This window comes from Balaenoptera borealis (genome assembly GCF_965194805.1).
Source record: "Balaenoptera borealis genome assembly, chromosome: 18".
NCBI lineage: Eukaryota > Metazoa > Chordata > Mammalia > Artiodactyla > Balaenopteridae > Balaenoptera > Balaenoptera borealis.
The window spans coordinates 4355030-4377703 of NC_138877.1; the positions used below are offsets into that span (position 1 = coordinate 4355030).

General features: G+C 45.9%; 1 protein-coding gene across 3 annotated transcripts in view; it reads left to right on the top strand.

Moving 5' to 3' along the window:
- Positions 1–6010: 6010 nt before the first annotated feature.
- LOC309615431 (phospholipid-transporting ATPase IB) overlaps positions 6011–22674 on the top strand; it is a 537980-nt gene continuing 521316 nt past the window's right edge. For 2 of the 3 annotated variants that reach the window (XM_082365032.1, XM_082365033.1), the window contains exon 1: positions 19871–19953. In XM_082365032.1, coding sequence (XP_082221158.1) covers positions 19878–19953 — 76 coding nt within the window. In that variant the 5' untranslated portion in view covers positions 19871–19877. Of the gene's footprint in view, positions 6923–19870; positions 19954–22674 lie in introns of those variants that run through there. The other variant, XM_082365034.1, reaches the window with a different exon arrangement.

Consider the following 22674-nt stretch of genomic DNA (forward strand, 5'->3'; position numbering starts at 1 on the left):
TGAAAAAACAGAGCCCATCAGACTGTATCACACACAGAAAGAGCCAGCACTGTTTTTGTAAGCATGTGGGTATACTGGATGGGGGTGTGAAATGTACTATTTTGTGCTGAGAGTCCAAAGGTGTGAGGTGGCCCCTCTGTGGAGTATTTGAGTGTGTAGACGGTCAGTGTTGTCGCAGGACTTGTGCAGATTTCCATCCCCAGCAGCAGTGTTTGTGAGCCCCTGTTCTTCCACATCCTCACTAGCATTAGGAAACAGAGATTCCTTAATTTTTGCCAATCTAATTGGTATTCAGTGGTACCTCCTGGTGGTTTTAATTTTTAGTTACTAAATGACTAATAAGGTTGGAAATATTTTCATATATCTATGGGCCATTCATGCTTTCTTTTCAGTTAAATACCTGTGATATATTTTGCCCATTTTTTCTATTGTGTTTTTTTTCTTATTAATCCATAAATTCTAGCTGTTCATCCTTTGTAGGTTATATGTGTTAAAAATATTTAACCACAGTTTGTGGCTTGTCTGATAATGTCTTTGGATGAGAAGTTCTTAGTTTTAAAGTAGATGAAATCATTCATCTTTTTCCTTTATGACTCATGGATTTTTGTTGTTTATTTTAAAAGTCTTTCCCTACTTAGAAGTCATAAAGGTCACTCCAACTGGAATTGACTTGTGTATGGTGTGAGAAACACAATCTCATTTTTTTCACATGGAAACGCAACACTGTTTATTTAATAATCTATTATTTCCCCACTGCCTGGAGTGTAGCCTGTGTCATAGGTCAAGTTTCCTGTGTGTGTACATCTCTGGCTCACTATTCTGCTCTGTTGATTTTTCTCTCCCAGCATCAATTCCACACTGACTTAACTGTTATAGAGACTAAATTATGAACCTAATTTCTATAACTTCATAATAAGTCTAGTAGGTTAAATTCTCCTACTTTGTTCTTTTGAGGGTATCTTGCTTATTCTTGGCTCTTATAAAGTTGAAAATCTACCTTTCAAGTGTCATGAAAATTCCTGTTGGAAACTTATTTTAAATTTGATCAAATCTGTGGATTAATTTATGGATAATGACATCATATAACACTGAGTTTTCCTTCCAATGAGCACTGTATAGGGGTCTATTTTGGGGAGGTCTTTTAAATATCTTTTAATAAAGTTTTAGAACTTTTTTCCATAATAGTAAGTGCACACTATTCATTAGATTTATTCACAAGCCCTTATTGCTATTGTAAGTGGTATTGAGTTTTTAAAGAAAACAATTAGCATTTCTTATTGTATAGCAATGCAATTGAATTTCATGTAATGAATTTGTATTCAGCGATCTTGCTAAATCCTTATTAATTCTAACAATTTATCTGTATATGTTTTAGAAATTTCTACTTTGACAATCGTATCGTCTGCAAATAATCAGTTTTGTTTCTTCCTTTCCAATCCTTTGTTCTTATACTTGATTTTATTCTCTTACTCTCCTGGCTGGGTGTGCTGGTACAATGTTGAATGAAGTGGAAATAATAGTCAGCATCAGACTTCCCTGGTGGTGCAGTCGTTCAGAATCTGCCTGCCAGTGCAGGGGACATGGGTTCGAGCCCTGGTCCGGGAAAATCCCACGTACCACGGAGCAACTAAGCCTGTGTGCCACAACTACTGAGCCCACGTGCCACAACTACTGAAGCCCGTGCGCCTAGAGCCCATGCTCCGCAACAAGAGAAGCCACAGCAATGAGAAGCCCGCGCACTGCAACAAAGACCCAACGGAGCCAAAAAAAAAAGTCACATCCTTGTCTTTTTCCTGATCCTAAAGGAAATGCTGCCAGTATGTCACCATTAAGGGGTTTTTGTTTTGTTTTGTTTTGTTTGGATTCTCTTTATCTAGGTAAAGAAGTTCCCTTGTAGACAGTTTTAAAAAATCATGAGTAGGTATTGAATTTCTTGCTTTTTCTGCATCCATTGAAATGATAATATGGTTTTCTCCTTTAATCTGTTAATGTGCTAAATTGTATTAACTTATTTTCTGTTAAACTACTATTGCATTCCTAGGATAAGCCAAACTTGGTCTTGATGTATTACCTTTTTTACAAACTACCCTCTCATCCTCTCTCTCTCTTTCCACGCCCACATTCCCCCATCCCATGCAGTTTATCTATTTTATTAGTCTTTTGAAGGACTAATCTTTTGACTTTGTGATCCTCTGATTTGTATGGTTCTTTCCTATCTCATTAATTTCTGTTCTCATTTTTAGTATCTTCTATCTTCTTTGGGTTTACTCTGTTGCTCTTTTTCCTATTTTCTAAAAATGGACATTTAGCTGATTAATTTTTGGGTTATTTTTCATTTTTTTTTTTTCTAACATAAACATGAGGCCTCTAACTTAGCTCTCTGTGTCAGTGTAGCATTATCCCACAAGTTTTGATAATACTTTATTTTCATTAATATTCAGTTCTAAGTATTAATTTTCAGCATGAGTTCTTTGATTCGTGAGTCATCTAGAAAGGAATCTACATTTTCAACCATATTCCTTAAAATACAAATATTTATTGTTGTCATTAATTTCTAACTTAGTTGGATTGTGGTCATCTGAATATTATTACGTTTTTTGAAATTTTTGATATAGCACTTGTTCCATTTTTACAATGTGTACTTGAAAATAACATTTATTCTCTTGACTGTTGAGTATGAGGTTTCAATGCCTATTAAAAATTAAACTTTTAACTATGTTATTTAAATCCTCTACCTCTTTTGTTTGTTTGCTTTTGGTCTACTTGACCTATCAATGATGAAATGGCAGTCATAGAGCATTTGCTATGTACCAGGCAATGTTCCAAACTCTATATTAGTTACTAGGTAGTTATCTTAACTGTCCTGTGAGGTGAGTACTATTATTATCCTCATTTTGCAGACGAGGAAACTGAAATTAATTGAGTAAACATGTCCAAGATCACACAGCTAGTAAGGACCAGGGTGAGGAATCACACGTGGCCTTCTGGCTACAGAGGGCATGCTCTAAGCTCCCACAATATTGGCGTATGTATTTTACACTAAAGTTCTATCAGGTTTTCATTATATGTACTAAGGTTATTGTGGTAGGTAAATTGAATCTTTTCTCATTAGGCAGAACCCTTTTTACCTCTAGTAATATTACTATTATCTACTTGGTCTCTTATTAAGATAATCACTCCTGCTTCCTTTTTGTTAATATCTGCAAAATGTTGCTTTTGCTTTCAACCTTTCTGTGTGCTTATATTTTTGGCATGTCTCTTATAAACAGCATTTAGCTGGATAATTAGTTTATTTCATTTTTTATTTTTCTTGGTATACGTGTTTAAGACTACACATTTTATCATTATGTTTAACAGTACGTCATAGATTCTGATACTTAGTGCTTTTCAATATCTTGATTGTTTAGAAATTTTGTAGTTAAAAAAAATTTTCCCCTTTCACCTAAGAGTTTGTTAAAGGCAAGGTTTTACATTTCCAGTGGAAGGACTTTTTAAAAATGTTTGTTTTGCTGGGACTCTTTAAAGGAAAAGAAGCACAGAGACATACACTCAGGCCCACTCTCTGACTTCAATCTACTGGGTGTGCTACGTTTGGTGAAGTTTCATCAAATTTCCCAATATGAAAAAAAATAACCAAACTGAAACGGACAGAAATACTGAAATTGAGATAAATATTTCTCTTCAATTTTTTAAAAGATTTTTTTGATGTGGACCATTTTTTTAAAAGTCTTTGTTGAATTTGTTACAAATTGCTTCTGTTTTATGTTTTTTGTTTTTTTGGCCACAAGGCATGTGGGATCTTAGCTCTCTGACCAGGGATCGAACCTGCACCCTCTGCATTGGAAGGCGAAGTCTTAACCACCGGACTGCCAGGGAAGTCCCAAGAGGCATATATTTCTTGACTGCAGGAACCATTAGTTTCCGAACAATTTCTTTGGTATGAAGGTAAGACCATGAAAAAATAATGAGAGGCTACAGTCTTTATACTATATATATTTTTTGCAGCATGCGTTAATTTTAAGCAGTGTTATTAGCTTCCTATTGTGAAGGGTGAAAGAAAGCCAGTAACCCCATCTCATTCCTCTCACTTCCCATCTTTCTATACCCAATTTTTATATCACAAGAGTCATATTGCTATTTTTTGTTGATACGGTTTACATCACTTACCTTTCCAGAACAATACTTCCACAGTTATTTAGTTGTAATTATATAATCATTTGGACTTCACCAGTCTTTGTTGGTTTGCACTCCATTTTGATTCCTCTGTTGCTTGCTTGGATTTCATCTCTAGCATTTTTTTTTCCAGAAAGCTCTATAAGTGCTATGTTGACTAGTTCTTACATCCTAATTGCCTTATTTTCTTTTAAACTCTTTGTTATTATTGCTTCCTTATGTTTTTCCAGTTCTCAAAAATAGAGTCAAAGCTCTCCTATCCCCCTTTCCCTGCATACCTGCTTACTGAAGCATCCACATGTTGCACCAATTTAGATCAATTTCCATTTCCACACACAACTGTCATCTTGGGATTTTCCCCCTTAATCTCCTGGGTAGAATCTATGATTTCCTAAATCCTGTCTTCCTTTTTTTTTTTTTTTTAAATTTAGTCCCTTGTTTTTCTGGAACACATCCTAAAAAACTCTGGTCACTTCCTGATGAAGGATGTATAAGAGGTAAACTTTATGAGTCATTGCAAGTCTGAAAATAGCATTATTTTACCTTCATTCATCTTATGTAAAGGCTTGGTTGGTATAAATTTAAGGTTAAAAATTGTTTGCCTCAGAAATTTGAAGGCCTCGTTCCTTTGTTTTCTAGCATCAAGTTAATGAAGAGGAAAGTTATCTCTGCCTGTTTGAGTCTCATTTCTTTGAGTAATTTGCTTATTCCTTTCTGTGAGCCTGTTGCTTCTTCCCTTTCTTTCTTGATATTCTAAAATTTCACAATATTTTGTATAGACGTAGAGTTTTAGTTTTTGTTTTCGTCTTTTTTAATTCTCTGTGTTAGGCACCTGACTGGTCCTTTTAATGAGAAAACCCTTGAACACAACTCCAGAAATATCTCTTTAAATTTTTATAAAAAGTATTTTCACCTATTAATTTTTTCAGTTTTCTCTTCCTGGAACCCCTATTAACAATCAGATTGATGTCCTAATTTTTTTATCCTGTTTTATTTCTCTGAATGTCTGGTTGCTGGAAGTTCTGCGCGTTGAGTAGGCAGATGTGTCATATGTGTGTTGGGGTCTGCGTCTGGGTTTGTGTCTGTGCTTGTGCATGTGTGTACAGGTGTGCAAACGTGTGCATCCGCACGTGTGCCCGCATACGGGAGCGTGTGCGCACAGTCTGTGTGCGCACACGCTGGTGCGGACTCCTCAGGGTTCACTAACTCCCCTGCAGGCAGTTCTTTCATCCGCTGTCCCCTGAGCCCGTGTTCTGAGCGCTGAACCTTTCCCGGGATCTGCTACGCAGACAGGCTCTGTCCTCGACCCTGTCCCCCTCCAAGCCCACCCAGAGGCCGTGGGATCTTCCAGCCCTCAGAGCCTGGTCCCTGGAGTAAAGGATGGCGTTCAGGAATAGCCGTAGGTCTCTGTGGGAATCGTACGGAGTAAAGATCCACATTACAGGTGGTGTCGCCCACGAGGAAGAAATGGCTAGACCAATAAATGGTGTGGACAACCCTGCTTGCCTTTCAGAAAACAATAAAACTGGACCCCCCGCCTCTTAGAAAAAGCAAAAGAAATTCCAGATGGGATGAAGATTCAAATGTGAAAGAGGCAAACACAAAAATACTAAAATAAATGGGTCGTTAAAAAAAAAAAAAAAGTAGAAGCTTGAGATAAAGAATGCTTTCTTGAAATGTCATGAAATCCGGAAAGCTAAGGGCTAAGATTAGAAACAATTTGACCATCTGAACCCGTGGGGCTGGCTGCTTCCGCGGCCTGGGTGGGCGGGGGCGGGGGCGGGCCCCGAGGCGGGCCCTCCCCCCTCCCCCCTCCCCCTACCGCCTGACCACCGAGGCTGGGCTGCTGACCGACCCTGGGCCACTCAGACTCCGCCCACAGGTGTGAATGTGGCGTTGTGGACACGGGGACTGAAAGGGGACGGTTCCCTAAGGAGACTGTCCTGTGCCTGGACCTCGGAGCGCAGGGTCTTGTCCTGCCTGAGGGTCTCCACCTCCTCCTTCTACCTTTGGTCATCGAGGCCGAATTCTCTTTCTGCTGAAGTTAGCCAGGGTCAGTGTTTATTGCTTGCACTCCGAGGGCTCTCGTGAATTAGGGACCTGGTTGGCGGGGTGGAGAGGGGAATCCCGTGCCCCCCTTCTCCCTCTCACCCCAGAAAACATTCTAAAGCAGTTGAAAGAAAAATACCAAACTGGAAAAATATTTACAGTAAGGATAAACGATCAACCAGAGAAAAATAGACGCAGAACGTTAATGGCCAATTCACAGGAGGAAAATACCAATAAACATAGGAAAGGATGTTTAATCTTTCTAATAACCAAAGCTATGCAAACTCTAAACAATCGCGCATTTAGCACCTCTTAGATCTGCGCAATGGCAAAGTCAGCCACAGGCTGCGTTTCCACGGTGTCGCTGTCCCTCTCAGGGAAGTCTTTTCGGTGAACATCCCTCTTCCCTTAACCTGGCTGGCTGTGAGGTTCTGTCTCCCCGCTCCCTGTTCGTCGGGTACCCCTGGCCCGCGCGGTGCTATCCGCTTTCTCTAAGGCGTGCACACCGCAGCGGACACACCTCCCGAGGGCCGGGCCTGCGTCAGGACGCGTGCAGCCGGGTTAACGCGGGTCGGCGCGTGTCTGCCCCGGGCGCTCCGCTCGGCCTCCGCCTGCCGCCGCGCGCACCTGGGCGGTTCTGTTTGGGGAGCTTTGCCGCGGGTCCCTGAAACAACTGAGGGCGCTGCGGGGGATGCCCTGGGTAAGAGGGGGCGCGGCGTGGGCCGGAGGGGAGGGGAGGACAGGAGGGAAGGAGGGGGCACGGGACAGGGAGGGGAGACAGCGCCCAGGGCAGCCCGCCATTGGGGGGTGGGGTGGGGAGAAGCTTACCTGCGCAGGTGAGGGGTGCGCGCGGCCACGCGCGTGTGGAGAGGCGCCAGGAGGAGGGCGAGGGAGGGCGCGGGCATCCAGAGAGAGAGGGGGGCGGACGGGGGAGGCCGGGCGGGGGCGAGGCCGCGGAAAGGCCTACGCCCTGTGCCCTCGCTCTGCCCTCCCTCCCTCGCCTGTTCTTCTCTCGTCCCTTTACCCGGTCTGTCTCTCCTGCCTCTCCAGGCTCCGGCAGTCAGATCAGCGGCGGGGGGTGGGGGGGGGCCGGAGGGAGCGGGGTGACCGTGTGTCCGGGGCTGTCCTGGGGCGCGGGACCACCTGTTGGGAGGCGCCCCAGCGTGGGCGGCTCTGCGCACCCGGCTACCTGCGCTTAGCGGCCGGGTGCTCTGTTGTATCCATAAATGTGCACCCCGTTCTCCATCATCTGAGGGCGCATTGGATGGGCTTGTTTTCCGAAGTTCGGGCACAAGTGGTGCATCTTGCCGCTTCTTCGGGAGGACGTAAATGGATCTACGTCAACCGATAGCTCACCAGCAGGGCTGCGCGCCCCTGAGACTTCCGCCCTACAGCCTGACCTTGCGCCACCTGGGTCCCCTGTCCCCCCGCGTCCCCACCCGCGCCCACCCGGAGCAGCCGGGGCGGGGCCGGCTCCTCCTTCCTGACCCTCGGGGCGCGCGGTGGCCCGAGTGCCCGGGTCACTCCGCCAAAATGCAGCCCAGAGCACTTGGTGGTTAAACAATTCAGGAAGAGCCTCGGTCCAAACATTCATCTGTCGTGGCCGCTCCTTTTAAAACTCCGAGCAAAAAAAAGTAGAAAATAGTGAGAAAAAAAATGTTTAAAATGAACGTTATATGAGCATGAATGTTTGTAAAATATTTTTAGAGGTGATGAAGCAGATAGAAAACCAAATATTAAACGTTAACTTCTCAAAAGTTAACGAGCTTTATTTTAATGTTTCTATTTTTTCATAACATATGTATTGTTTTCGTGAAGGTTGCTCCATTAGGGAAGGATGTTAACTTTTTTTCCGCCATGTAAAATTGTGTCTTCTGAATCCCGTAATTTCAAGCAGCCGCTGTTCCCGTGTCTCAGCAACACGAGTTACAGAATCGGCCACACCTGTAGCGCTGACGCAGCAGAAATAAGCCCTGGGCTTAATCCCTTAAAGAAAGGGATTCCTATGATTTGAGAAAAGAGATCATCTATCAATGGTAAGGCATAAGGTCCCTCATCCATTATAAATATGACAACTGAAAAGATGATGGACAAATTCAAGAACATAAACTAGCCAGACCTCCCCTTCGCCCAGGGCGGGACCCGCACCCCACCCTCCCCTCTTTCTTGTTTTTGTGTCCCTGGCTCCTGAGTCTGCGCTGCAAGAGCTTCTCCATGTGGCTAAGATGACAATCACGGCGTGTATAGTAGTTTACTATCATAATGCAATTAGCCGTAAAGAGTGAGCGGGTCTTGCTACTCCATTTACTCTCAGGGAAGCAAAGCACATTATATTTCTGTGCCCTTTTCTTTTTTATAAGGGTTTTTAAAAAAATTTTTTTATTTTACTTATTTTTGTCTGCGTTGGGTCTTCACTGCTGCGCGTGGCCTTTCATTAGTTGCGGAGAGCGGGGGCTACTCTTCGTTGCGGTGCGTGGGCTTCTCATTGCGGTGCCTTCTCTTTTTGTGGAGCATGGGCTCTAGGTGTGTGCTTCAGTAGTTGTGGCACACGGGCTTAGTTACTCTGCGGCATGTGGGATCTTCCCGGACCAGGGCTCGAACCCGTGTACCCCTGCATTGGCAGGCGGATTCTTAACCACTGCACCACCAGGGAAGTCCCTTGTTGCCTGTTTTTAACTTGGGTTGTTTGTCTTGTTGAACTGTTCTGTACAGTCTGTTGCCAGATATATGATTTGCAAATCTTTTCATAATGGCGTTTTTTGAAGTGCAAACATTTTTTATCTTGAGCAAGTTCACTATTTCCTTTTTATGGACTGTGTTTTTGGTATCCTATCTAAGAATTCTTTACCTAATCCAAAGTCACAAAGATTTTCTTTGTTTTCTTATAGAAGTATTATGGTTTTAGTTTTTATATTCAGCTCTGTGATCTATTATGAGTTAATTTTTTTACAAGGTGAGAGGTAAGGGTCTAAATTCACCTTGGTGTATGTGGATATCCAATTTGTTCTAGCATCCTTTGTTGAAAAGTATTCTTTTAAAATGTATGAAGTGAAAAGACATTTACCTTATTCCTAGGTACTATGTAGATTTATTATAGTGTCCTCGCTGAGTTTGTAAATCAGTTGGCATGTCCTGTAGTCGCATTCATACCTGGTTATGTGGCTGTACTGACCGTTCTACTTTTAACTAAAATAACACTCATGAAGTTAACAGTTGCTTAAAAACCTGTGTGAGCGTGGAGAATCACAGCAGTCACCTGTTAATTGCAAATTGGAAGCAAACTGCCATTGTGTCTACAAGCTCTGCCTTCATGGCCCAGTTCACACCATGCTCTACCCTTGCACTCTCTCTTTTTCACTGGACGCTCATGCTTTCCTTTGTGTCTTGTCTTTCTTGGAGGCAGAGAGGAGAGGAAACTCCTCTAAGTCTTCCTGAGAAGCAGCCGGGGAGGGTCAAGACTGCCTTTCAGGCTGTAACTGCTGGTGGGAGGGGGGATGGCAGCTCCTTTTCCAAGACTGTTTGTTTCCCAGTGACCTGCCTTCCTTATAGTATGGCTGACAGAGGGGTCCAGGCTGGTTCTCCTCAGTTGGTCCCTGGGCTTTGACGTCCTGGATGAGAGGTTGTCTCTGCGCTCCAGGCCCCCCATCACTAGAGGAACAAACACCACGCCTGAAGCAGAGCCAGCTTCAAGACGCTTCCCGTCCTTGTGCACACGTGTATATGCAGGTTACGTCACAACCACACGTGCTCACGCCCCCACCTGGGTGCCTGCCTTTCTCTGGGCCTCCATACACCCCCTCTGGTCCCTCTGTGGGGGTTCTTTCCGTCTGAGCCCAAATGGAGCAATTCTGACTCTCAGGTCACTAGGGGACAGGGCTGTGACCATAGTCGGCAACCCAAGCACACGGGTCCCATCCTGACGGGCCAACCAAATGAAGGGCTGCCGTGCTCTCTGTTTATGCAAAACACAGACAGTTGGATTGAATCTAAGGCAGTTTTCTCAGAATGGGGCAGAGACCATGCATATCAGAACCACCCAGAATGCTTGCAAAAAGGCAGATACCCTTGGGACTAGCACCCACGACTTACTGAATCAGGGGTGGGTGAGGATCTGCAGTTCATAAGTTCCTGGGTTTAGTAAGAGGTGCTTTTTTGTGCAGAAGCTTTACGTCCACTGGTCCACGGTACACAGAAGGACACGGAGAGCTGTCCACAGTTGACTGCTGTTGTGAGTACAAGTGTGGCTCTAGACCCTTTAAACCAAATGGACTTTATTATTTTTGTAATCATTGAATTTCAGAGTTTAAAGAGACTTAACTACTCATCTAAATGAGGCCAGTGGATACGTAGTGCCTTGGCTGAGAAACCCAGTTTTCTTTATTCCACTGTATCTCCTTAATGGCACATCCGTTCAAGCTGCCCAAATGGGACAACAAGCCTTTCACCCAAAGGTAGAATGCAACTCAGAGAAAGAATTGTGGAAGGAAAACAGGGAAAAAAGAATTACATATTAGTTATCTTTCACATTCATCTAAACATGAAAGGTCAACTTCCTCTGGTGATAGAGAATATTCTGAGATCAATTAAAAATGCTGACTGACACAGAAGCGAGTCTGTAAAACTTGTTTTACTTGGCCTTGTAACTGAGTTTAAATTGTGAAATCAGATCTTAATAGAAATCACATATTTAAAAGCTTTTTATAAGTCTCTGAAATTTCCTCTTGATATTTGAAATTTATTTTAGGTAGAAGGCTACTCCTTGGCTACTTAGACTCTGAGCCCTAAACTTTCTCTAAGGAAAGGAAATACTTGAGAAAGTATTTGAGGAGTATCATCCTTGAAGTTAGGAAGTAGTTCCCTGATTTATGGAGAATTTTGTAAGTGACAGTGAGACACTGATGGGGAGTTTTTAGTACATAGGCATTCTCTATGTCCATGGTCTTAATTACTTCCCAGTAAAGCATCACACAATGGACCTGAGAAGGTCCAAATACACATAGGATACAAGTTTAGGGATTTTTGGTTTTTGTGATGGGAACACCATGGCCAATATACCAGCTGATGCTCACAAACACATTTTATTTTTGAAGTAAAAAAGTATTCTTCGTCTAAGGACTTCCCTGGTGGTGCAGTGGCTAAGGAAAATCCACCTCCCAATGCAGGGGACACGGGTTCGAGCCCTGGTCCAGGAGGATCCCACATGCCGCGGAGCAACTAAGCCTGTGCGCCACAACTACTGAGCCTGCGCTCTACAGCCCACGAGCCACAACTACTGAGCCCACATGCCACAACTACTGAGCCCACGTGCCACAAGTACTGAAGCCTGCACGCCTAGAGCCTGTGCTCCACAACAGGAGAAGCCACCGCAATGAGAAGCCCTCGCACCGCAACGAAGAGTAGCCCCCGCTCGCTGCAACTAGAGAAAGCCCGCACGCAGCAACGAAGACCCAACGCAGCCAAATAATTTTTTTAAAAAAAGGTATTGAGACACTTCGAGAAGCTTTGCTGTTTTAAGCTGACACTCATTCATCTACACACAGCATGTTCCAAGCAAATTTGATGACAAGAGCAGAAGAGATGCAGAAATGGTGCAGGGATTTGTATTAATCAGTAATATTTTGGTTGCAAGTGATACAAACGTAGCTGGTTTCAGGAGTGGCTTGGGGGGAAGTTTAGTTCCCCGCCCCCGTTAATCTCCATGATCCCCCCAAAATCTACACTGTGAGTAATGCAGCCTTTGGCACAGTTCAAGCTATGTTCCCTAACCCTTTCCTCCCTAAATCCTTCCTATGTAGAACTTTTGCACAATTACCTGAAGTGCATAAAAAAGGAATTTATTCAATCACATAAAGTCCAGTGAGTAGCCTGGGCTTCAGAAAAAGGTGAACCAATCAGGTCAAACAATATTATCAGAGGGACTTCCCTGGCAGTCCAGTAGTTAAGACTCTGTGCTCCCAATGCAGGGGGCCCGGCTTTGATCCCTGGTTGGGGAACTAAGATCCTGTAGGCTGCATGGCGCACCCCCCCCAAAAAAACCCCAATGTTATCAGAAATGCATCTTAGAAATGCTAGCTAGACAGGGTCTCTCCCAATGGTGCCAAGATGGCTGCTGGAAACCCCCAACTCATGTCCTCCTTATAACTTCCTACAGCCCCTCTGTCCTCAAGTGTCTCTGTAAAGCCCTCTGGCTTCCCTGCTGGGATCACCCTTTCCCCTGGAGGTAAAGCCCAGTTTCCAGGGAGACTTACTCTGGTTTGCCAGTACGCCTCTGATAAATGGAATATTTATAAATGGAATATTCCCTGCCATATCAGTAAACAAAGGATGTCACAGTCATCAATGATTGCAGCCCTCCAGCGTGAGCCGGTGAGCCCTGAGGAAACTCAGGGCTGGAAAGAATACCTGCCATCTAGCCGCCATCAGACTGCAGCTACTCCCTAGATGAGCCCTGAGGAAACTCAGGATGTGAAAACACAGGATACTGGCCCCAGAGAGCTGAGGTGCACATCAACGGAATGATGTCAGTGAGCCCAGACTCGTGCATCTTCCTGTACATAGAAAAGCGCTAAATTCCTTAACTTGAGATATCTGGTTTTCTTTAATTAACAATAATCTTTTGATGTTCCCGACTACCTGCCCTTTTGTTCCAGAACTTCTATATAACCTGGCTCCCCCCTCGCCTCCTCGGAGCAGTTTCTCAGAGTTACCTGAAAGCTGTCTCCCGGGCTGCAGTCCTCATTTTGCCCCAAATAAAACTTAGGTCGCAACTTTCACGTTGTGCATTTTTTAAAGTCAGCACCACCCAGGGGTAATAACAGCTAACGTTTTAATACCTCTCCTTTTAGATATGGATATGTGTGTGTGTATATATATATATATATATACACATACATATATAATATATATGTGTATTTAAAAATAGATCACAACATATACAGTTGCATTTTCCCTTTGTTCATTTAACATTTGACATTCATTTAACATATTATGGTTTCTCAAGCCATTAAATAGTCTTCAAAAATTTTGCTTTTAAAGAGAGTCATTTTCTAAAATAGAATTTTAAATTATTTAAATGCTCATTCTTTTGCCATTGGGCTTGCTTTCCAGGTTTTTGCTATTATAAGTAACATTATTATGAGTATCCCAGTACAAGCATTTAAAATTTTCACTTCCTTTATTAGTTATTTTAATTTTTTTTGTTTTTTTTTTGGCCACGTCACGCGGCTTGCGGGATCTCAGTTCCCCAACCAGGAATTGAACTCAGGCCGTGGCAGTGAAAGCCTGGACTCCTAACCACTAGGCTACCAGGGAACTCCCCTGTATCAATATTTTATTTTATTTTATTTATTTTTTTGGCCGCGCCTTAAGGCTTGCGGGATCTTAGTTACCCGAGCAGGGATCGAACCCGTGCCCCCTGCGGTGGAAGCGTGGAGTCTTAACCACTGGACCACCAGGGAAGTCCCTTTATTAGTATTTTAAAAGTTGTGGTATAGTTTACAGTGAAACATGTACATCTTACCTGTACAGTTTGATGAGTTTTGAAAAACGCATACACCCAATATCTACTCCTTTATAGAGAAAAAGAACTTTTCTATCATCCCAGGAAGCTCCCTTGAAGTTAACCGTTCCCAGTAAATTTCTACACTCTGGCCCTGAGATATATTTTTGTCTTTTCTCAAACTTCATTTAAATGGAATTGTTAAAATTTTTCACAGACATTTTATAGATCAGTTTACTAGATCGAGTAGGCTTTTATTCAACAATTCATGAATCTAGCAGCATCCAATCTAGCAGATGGAAAGGAGTCCCAAGGAGCTGTACAAGGCAAGAGATTTTAAAAAAATTGAGATATAATTACATATTATACTAGTTTCAGGTGTACAATATAATGATTCAATATTTGTATATATTGCAAAATGATCACCACATTAAGTCTAGTTAACATCTGTCATCACACATAATTACAAGCTTTGTTTTCTTGTGACGAGAACTTTTAAGATCCACTCTTTTAGCAACTTTCAAATATACGGACAGTAATATTAACTATAGTCTCCGTGCTGTACATTCCATCCCCAGGACACTTATTTTACAACTGGAAGTTTGTACCTGGATCCCCTTCACTCATTTTTTCCACATCCTCCCCCCGTCTCTGGCCACCACCAATCTGTTCTCTGTATCTATGAGCTTGTGTTTGTTGTTGTTGTTGTTTTAGATTTTACATATAAGTGAGATATCATATCATACAGAGATATCATACAGTCTTTCTCTGACTTATTTCACTTAGCATAATGCCTTCAAGGTCCATCCATATTGTCACAACCAGCAAGATTTCCTTCTTTTTCATGGCTGAGTAATATTTCACTTCATATATATATTATCTTTCTCTCTGTCTCTCTCTATATGTATTTATATATTTATATACACATATCACATCTTCTTTATCCATTCATTTATGGATAGGCACCTGGATTGCTTCCATATCTTGGCTGCTATAAACAATGCTACAGCGAACACAAGGTTGCATATATCTTTTCAATTTAGTGGTTTTGTTTTCTTCCGATAAACACCCAGAAGTGGAGTTGCTGGATCGTATGGTAGCTCTATTTTTAATTTTTTGAGGAACGTTCGTACTGTTTCCATAGTGGTGGCCCCAATATATACCCCCGGCAACGGTGCACGAGGGCTGCCTTTTCTCCATATCGTCGTCAGCACTTGTTATTTCTTGTCTTTTTGATGACAGCCATTCTTACGTGTGTGAGGTGATCCCGTTGTGGTTTTGATTTGCATTTCTGTGATGATCAGTGATGTTGAACACCTTGCAAGAGGTGTTTATAGACCACAGTGAGCAGGTACAAGGAAGTTATACTGGGCATTTGCTGATTGGTTAAAGCAGGGTTGCTTACCTATAAGGAGCAAAGGGAAGTCTTGGAGGGGTCAGGAAACTTGTGCTGAGCAGACAAGCCCTGATAGGTAGACTAGGCTTTCCTTTTCTGGGACAGCCAAGCATAGAGCATAGCAATTTAGTTAAGTTTTGGTTTGCTGATGTGGGGCTTAGCATGAGCGACTTATCTTGGGGCTAATCTGGTTACTTTAACATAACCATCCTGTATCTACTTTTTTGTGTCTTGCTTTCCTCCAGCGTCAGCCTTTTGAGATCCATCTATGCTGTTGTACACATTGGTAATTGTAAATTTATTCCTTTTTACTGCTGAGTCATAGCCTGTGAATATACTGCAATTTCTTTATCCATTTACCTGTTGGGTGGTTTCCAGTATGAGGTTATTATGAATAAAACTACTATTCATATTCTCTTACAAGTCTTTTCTGTAAATAAGTGTTCATTTCTTGGGGGTAAATACCTAGAAGTGGAATTTCTGGGTTTACGGAAGGTGGGCATTTAACTTCTACAGGAACTGCAAGTTTTCCAGGGTGGTTACAGCAGTTCACACTCTCACCAGCCGTGTCTGAGTTCTGGTTGTTCATCATTCTTCGCAGTAGTTGGAGTCATTTATCTTTATTTCAACATCCTGGTGGGTGTGTGGTGGAATATTGTTGTTGGTTTTTTTTTTTTTCATTGGAGTATAGTTGAGTTAAATGTTGTGTTACTTTCAGGTGTACAGCAAAGTGAATCAGTTATACATATACATATATCCACTTTTTTGTGAGATTCTACTCCCATACAGGTCAATACAGAGTATCGAGTAGAGCTCCCTGTGCTATACAGCAGGTCCTTATTAGTTACCTATACAGTAGTGTGTATATGTCAATCCCAATCTCCCAATTCATCCCTCCCCCTTCCCCCCGCCCCCGGCAACCATAGGGTTGTTTTCTACATCTGTGACTCTATTTCTGTTTTGTAAATAAGTTCATTTGTATTATTGTCTTAGATTCCACACATAAGCAACATCACACGATGTCCGTTGTGATGTGCATTTTCCTGATGATGAACAAGTTGTTCTTTTAGTGTTGCGCTGTGGGAATTATTTAGACCTTCTAGATACAAGTCCTTGTCAGATGGATGCATCGTGAATGTCTTTTCCCGGTCAGTGGATGGCCTATTCATTTGCTTGGTGGCGTCTTGATGAGCAGAAGGTTTATTTTATTTTTTATTTTTTTTATTTTTAAATTTTATTTATTTATTTATTTATTTATGGCTGTGTTGGGTCTTCGTTTCTGTGCAAGGGCTTTCTCTAGTTGCGGCGAGCAGGGGCCACTCTTCATCGCGGTGCGCGGGCCTCTCGCTGTCGCGGCCTCTCTTGTTGTGGAGCACAGGCTCCAGACGCGCAGGCTCAGTAGTTGTGGCTCACGGGCCCAGTTGCTCCGCGGCATGTGGGATCTTCCCAGACCAGGGCTCGAACCCGTGTCCCCTGCACTGGCAGGCAGACTCTCAACCGCTGCGCCACCAGGGAAGCCCAGAAGGTTTATTTTTGATGATGTTCAATTTATTAGTTTTTCCTTTTATGCTCAGGCTTTTTATGGTCCTGCATAAGAAGTATTTTCTCCTCCATTTTCTTCTAGAAGCTCTATGTGCTTAGTTTTTTACATTGAAATCTGTGATCCAGGTTGAGTTAATTGCTGTGTATGGTTCAGGGGTCAAGGCTTCTTTTTTCCCTGTGGACATCAAGTTGTCACAGCAGCATTTACTGCAGACTACTTTTTCCCTATTGAATTGCTTTAGTGCCTGTCAAAATCATTTCCCTCTATGTGCAGGCGTCTATTTCTGGGCTCTGTGCTGTTTGGTGCTCTGTCTACTCACATGTCCGCATCACAGTGTCTTGATTAGTGTCAGCATTAGACTAAGAGCTGAAATCAGGCAGTGTAAGTCCTTCCGTTTTGTCCTTTGGGAGCCCGAATGCCTTGTTTTCAGTGTGGAGGTCTTGCACATCTTTCATTAATTTTTCCATAAGTATTTTATGATTTTGGTGCCATTATAAATAATACTTTATTAAAATTAAAATTGCTTCTTGCTAGTTCTGGTAGATTGTACTTCCCCAAATGGCTGCCACAGTGTTTCCAATCCTCACGCTTTTCCAGAATCTTGCCGCTTTTCCATCAATAAATGGGGTCCCTTTCCTGTCCCCTTGGACTGATCCAGCCTTTGTGGCTGCCTTAACAAACAGGATGTGCTGAAGAGATGCTGCATGATTTCCAAGGCCAGGTTAGAAGGGCTGACATAGCTTCCACCCGCCTCCTCTTTCCTGGCACCCCTGGATCCAGCCACCATGGTGTGAGGAAGCCTAGGCTACCCGAAGAGGCCATGTGTAGGGGTCCCAGCTGCAACCAGCATCACACGCTGGATGTGAATGTGAATGAGTGAATGAATGATTGAGGGGGACAAGGTCTCTGACAACTGCCCCCTTTGTCATTGGAAAATAGATATTGATAGTTCTACTAATGTCCAGTTTGGTCCACTCTCTCTCTAAAAACAGCGTGTAAAAATGAGAAGAATCTGGAGAAGAGTTATCAGAATGCATTTGCAGAGTGCTTAAGGAGACCACCTAAGGAGAATAAAGATTTCCACCAAATTGTCTTCCTTCCCGGACCCTTTGCCCAGTCCTGTCAGAGTTGCTCTTTAGTGTGTTAGTTTGTAAATAAGGACAGGAAAGAGGCCTTATGAAGAAGGCCTGAAAGGAAATTGGTCTCGGGACAGAGGGAAAGGAAAGGGATTAGGGACTGTTGGCTTCCACTGTGTCTATATTGTTTTGTTCCCTAAACTGGGGAGTAGGGACATGCGTGATAGCTATATGCTTATCTATACCTTTTTACATGCCATTCCTTTAAAAATGTCTATAGGGGGACTTCCTGGGTGGCACAGTGTTTAAGTATCCGCCTGCCAATGCAGGGGACATGGGTTCGAGCCCTGGTCTGGGAAGATCCCACATGCTGTGGAGCAACTAAGCCCGTGCACCACAACTACTGAGCCTGCGCTCTAGAGCCCGTGCGCCACAACTACTGAGCCCTCGTGCCGCAGCTACTGAAGCCTGCGTGCCTAGAGCCCGTGCTCCGCAACAAGAGAAGCCACAGCAGTGAGAAGCCCGTGCTCCGCAACAAGAGAAGCCACAGCAATGAGAAGCCCGTGCACCACAACAAAGAGTAGCCCCCGCTCGCGGCAACTAGAGAAAGCCCGCGCACAGTAACGAAGACCCAACGCAGCCAAAAATAAATAAATAAAATAAATAAATTTATTTTAAAAAATGTCTATAGACATGGCAGACATATATATAGACATATAAAAGGTAGACATACAGATGTATACATGTAAGAACATTTTAAAAAGGAAATGGGGTTTTAGTTTACGGTAAAGAAGGGCTTAAGAAATGGCTTAAAGTCTTATGTATAAATTTATAAAGAGAAACTCATTGCTAGGAACTCTTAGGATCACCCTCAGCATCTGTGACGACCCACTGAGGAAACATCTTCTCCCGCTCTGAAGCACAGCTCAACAATTTAGAACATTTCTTCTTCCTCAACTTCCTGCTAAAGACTCATTTCTTACCAGGAACCCATTTTGTTTTGTTTTAGGCCCAAGATAGTCAGGCAGGAATCCTACTTGAAGCTGAAATTGTCAGCCTACAGTTTTCAAAGCAAGTTGTCCATCCTTTCTGCATTTTTTCTAAGAAGATGCAAGTCAGAGGCCAGCGGAAGGGGAGCTTGGGGCCTCATGGCTCTGCCTTCGGGGGCAAGGATCCTCTCTGATGAACCCTACTTTCCTTGTCAGCCCCTGATGTTTAACTTGTGTTGAGTGAAGCTTCACGATCACATCGGTAAATGCAAGGGCAGGCTCTTACTTAAATTGTTTTTTTGTGTGTGTTCACTCTGAGGTCAGAATTTTATCAGATATTAAAAAGATGCAGCTTTTTTTTTCTTTTCTTTTCTTTATGGAACGGTGCCCAGCAGGACTAAGCACAGTTTCAAAATTAACATTAAAGTAAAAACAAGCAAAAGTAGATCAAGTGACCTTGGACCAGTCACCTCACCTCTCAACGATTCTGTTTCTATGGAAGAAGGTGTGTGTGTGTGTGTGTGTGTGTGTGTGTGTGTGTGTGTGTGTGCGCGTGCGTGCGCGCGCTAAGTGATGGCCAGAATTTCTTACAGCTTCAACACGCCACTAGCTAGAGGTGTAGGGAGGCTGCAGGGCTGTGGGTGAGGAGTCCAGAGACCCAGGACTTTCCTGAGTTCCAGGCTACATGTCAGGCACCTTAGAAATATCTGTTCGCAAAGGTCCCACCGTACTGGACATGGAAGGACAAACTGCGGCGGGATAAAAAGGAAAGTAGGAGTCCCGAACGACTCCCACCTGCGCCCCCTAACAAGTGGCAGGCGGGGCAACCAGGTAGCAGATGGGCACAGAGAGAAACGGTCCCTGAGGGGCGCCCGGCTCCTAGGCGAGCCCCTAAAACACCGATCCCGCCTCCCGCGTGCCTTCTCCGCACCTGAAGGCGCCTCGGCCTGCGCGACGTTCCAGTGGTTTCCCCGGAGGCCGGGCCCCCCCTCCGCCCGCCCGCGCCCGGAGCCTGCAGCCCCGGCGCCGCCGCACTGGGCGCTGCAGCGGCGCGGACGACGCAGCCCCGCGCAGGAGGCCGCCCGCTCCCGGCCCGGCGCGCCCCCCATGGCCCTCGGGCCTCCGGCCCCGCGCAGCGCCCGCGGGGGGCGCGATGCCCAACGGCCCCGGCCGCGGCCAGACTCTTAGGATGTCCCTGTCCCGGAGGTCGCGGACCCGCGCGTCCGTAGGTGAGAACGGGGGCGCGGGGACTGGGACGGTCCGGGCGGGGGGAGGGGAGGGGGCGGGGCGAGGGGGAGAGGGCGGGGGCGCGGGAGGGGAGGGGACGGTCCGGGCGGGGCGGGGGCGCGGTCTGGACCCCGCCCCCCGCCCTCCCCACGCGCCCCCGCCCAGCCCTCGCCGGGGGCTGGGCGCCGCGACACCAGGAAGGCCTGCGCTGGGGTTGGGGACACGGTCAGAGCCCGGGCGCCGGGCAGGTGCGCGTGAGGGCGGCCGCCGCCCCCGCCCCGCCCGCCATCGTCCCCCGGCCGCCGGTGCCCGTCCCCACCGCGGTGGGTTCGGGGCGGTTTGCGCACCAGCCTCTCGCCCCTGCCGCCTCGCCGCGCGTTTTGCTGCAGAGCTGGGGGGTGGGGCGGCGGGGCACCCCGGCTTTGTGACTCCTTGGGGCCCCGGGGCCGCGCGCAGTGGCACTCCAGCCGGTGACCCTCCCCCCTCCCTGGGGACGCCCGGGCTGGGCCTCGGAGGCCGGTCCTTTCGAGCCACACGCCCGGTGCCCCCAGGGCGGCATCCCGTCCGCTCGCATCCTTAGGCGCCGTGTTGCGTTCGTTATGTAGCATGTTTAGGAACCCCAGCCTTGTTGAGCTCCATGTCACGTGATTGTGATGCGTGATGGGCTGTCGACACCCTTAGGGAATGAGAGATGGAAAGGGAGCTTCAAAATGATTAGATTTCATGCCGTTTCAGGACTCTTGGCAAGTTTGTAGGTCCGTCTCTGATACGAGGAAGGTACAGGGTTTGCGGTTTGGAGCTGGGGTCGCTTGGAATCGTGGGTTTTGTTTGCTCGCTTGGAGAAAATAGGTCTATAAAAATAAGTGACTTTCCTATTCCTGTAGTTGAATAATGTGAGAGGAAAACAACTTATCAGACAGTTTAGACCAGTGTTTTGTAAACCTGAGTAATGTAAGGGCGCCTTCAGAGACATTTGCGGAGAATCCCAGTGTCAGAGGCTCCCAGGGCTGACGCGCTCAGGCTAGACCTGCTGCGGGGAGCCCGGTTGGGGGGCGGGCGCCGTCCAGGTGCCAGATGGTCCCCGCCTCGGTGCCAAGGTGCACGTGAGGGCACAGCTGCCCTGTGTTAGGAGGTACAGCCCGCAGCATTTGCTCATGCTCGGGCTTTGGGGTCTCAGTGAGAGCGGAGACGCAAAGATGCCTCGGGGGGGTTTTGGTCCGAGAAACTGGAAGGGTGTACCCCTTACTGAGATGGAGAGACCTGCAGGAAGAGAAGGGTTCTCTTTTTGGCGGAGGTGGTGGTCAGGAATTTGGTTTTGAACGTGTGAAGTGCCTACCCTAGGGTGGAGTCAGGCCGGTGTCCAGACCAGAGAAGGACGTTCACGACTGCCCATGGGCCCAGCAGGACGGGCTCTCAGGACGGGTGTGTAACCACGGCTCACACGAGCCCCAGTCTTGGAAGGGTCCCGAGTTTGTCTTCATGCTCTGCTCTTGCTGTGTTGGGGGTCTTACTGATTTTTGAACAGGGGGCCTGCGTTTTCATTTGCCACTGGGCCCTGCCGATTACGTGATGTGTATCCACGTGGCCAGAAAGAGAGGGGTCCTTGTGCAGAGCCCTGGGCACTCCAGCATTTCAAGGTCAGGGAGATGAGGGCAACAGCAGGGGGGCTGTGAGGATGGCCAATGAGCTCGGAGGGAACCCGAGAGGCGGTGTCCAGGAAGCCGGGGTGTCCAGCTGGGCCTGGCATTACCGAACGTTCAGGACAGGTGAGGCTTGAGAACCACCCGTTTCTTCAGCAGCGGGGAGGGGAGGACATCGGTGACCTTGAAGGGAGCTGATTTTGTGTAATCACAGGGAAGAATATCTGTAAGAGCAGCTTCAAGAGAGACTAATAAGAGGACAGGTATTGGAAACAGCATGACCGGAAAACTCTTTTGGGTGAATTTTGTAACTGGGGGCGCGCGGCGGGGAGCACAGTGAAGGGTCACTGAAGGAGGATATGAGTTCCAGAAGGCTGTTTTAAGGCTAATGCTACTGTTGTACGGCTGCTGGCATGAACGTCAAAGGCAGGGCATTACAGGGGGAAGGAAGGGCAGGGATCTGAGATCCACGGTGGGGAGCAGTGCGGCAAGTCCGGGGAGCAGTGCGGCAAGTCCGGAGGGGGAGGGGGAGGGGAGGGGAGGGGGAGGGGAGGGGGAGGGGCCTCGCTGGCGGATAGGCTGTGAGTTCCGGAAGGCAGGGAGGAAGGGTTTAAGAGACGGGGGTCTATTTGGGATATTTACACATTGTGTGAGGAAGCGGGCGACCTGGACAGCGTGGGCTTCCGGGGGGCAGGCATTTGAACTTGGGTGAAGGGCCTGCTGGGATCAGTTTGGACGACAAGGACGGCAGATGGAAGTTGGGGAGGAGACTGTGAGGGCTGCGAGGGAGGGTCCTGAGCTCTGAGGCCTCTTCTTTCCACTGGACAGAGTGGGGAAGCCCGGACAGTGCCATCAGCAGGGCCAGCCCTCGGAGCTGGTCCCCCAGCCTGCAAAGATGTCTTGGCTCTTTTCAGCCCTGTACTCCTCCACGGGTATTTTTAAAAGAGCCTTTTCTGCAAACAAAACAAAAACATCCTGTTAGGATTTTGGTTAAATTTGCATTCAATTTGTAGATTAATCTGGAGAGAAGAGACGTTTTAAAAATGTTGAGCCTTCTTAACCATGAATGTGGTATCTCTCACC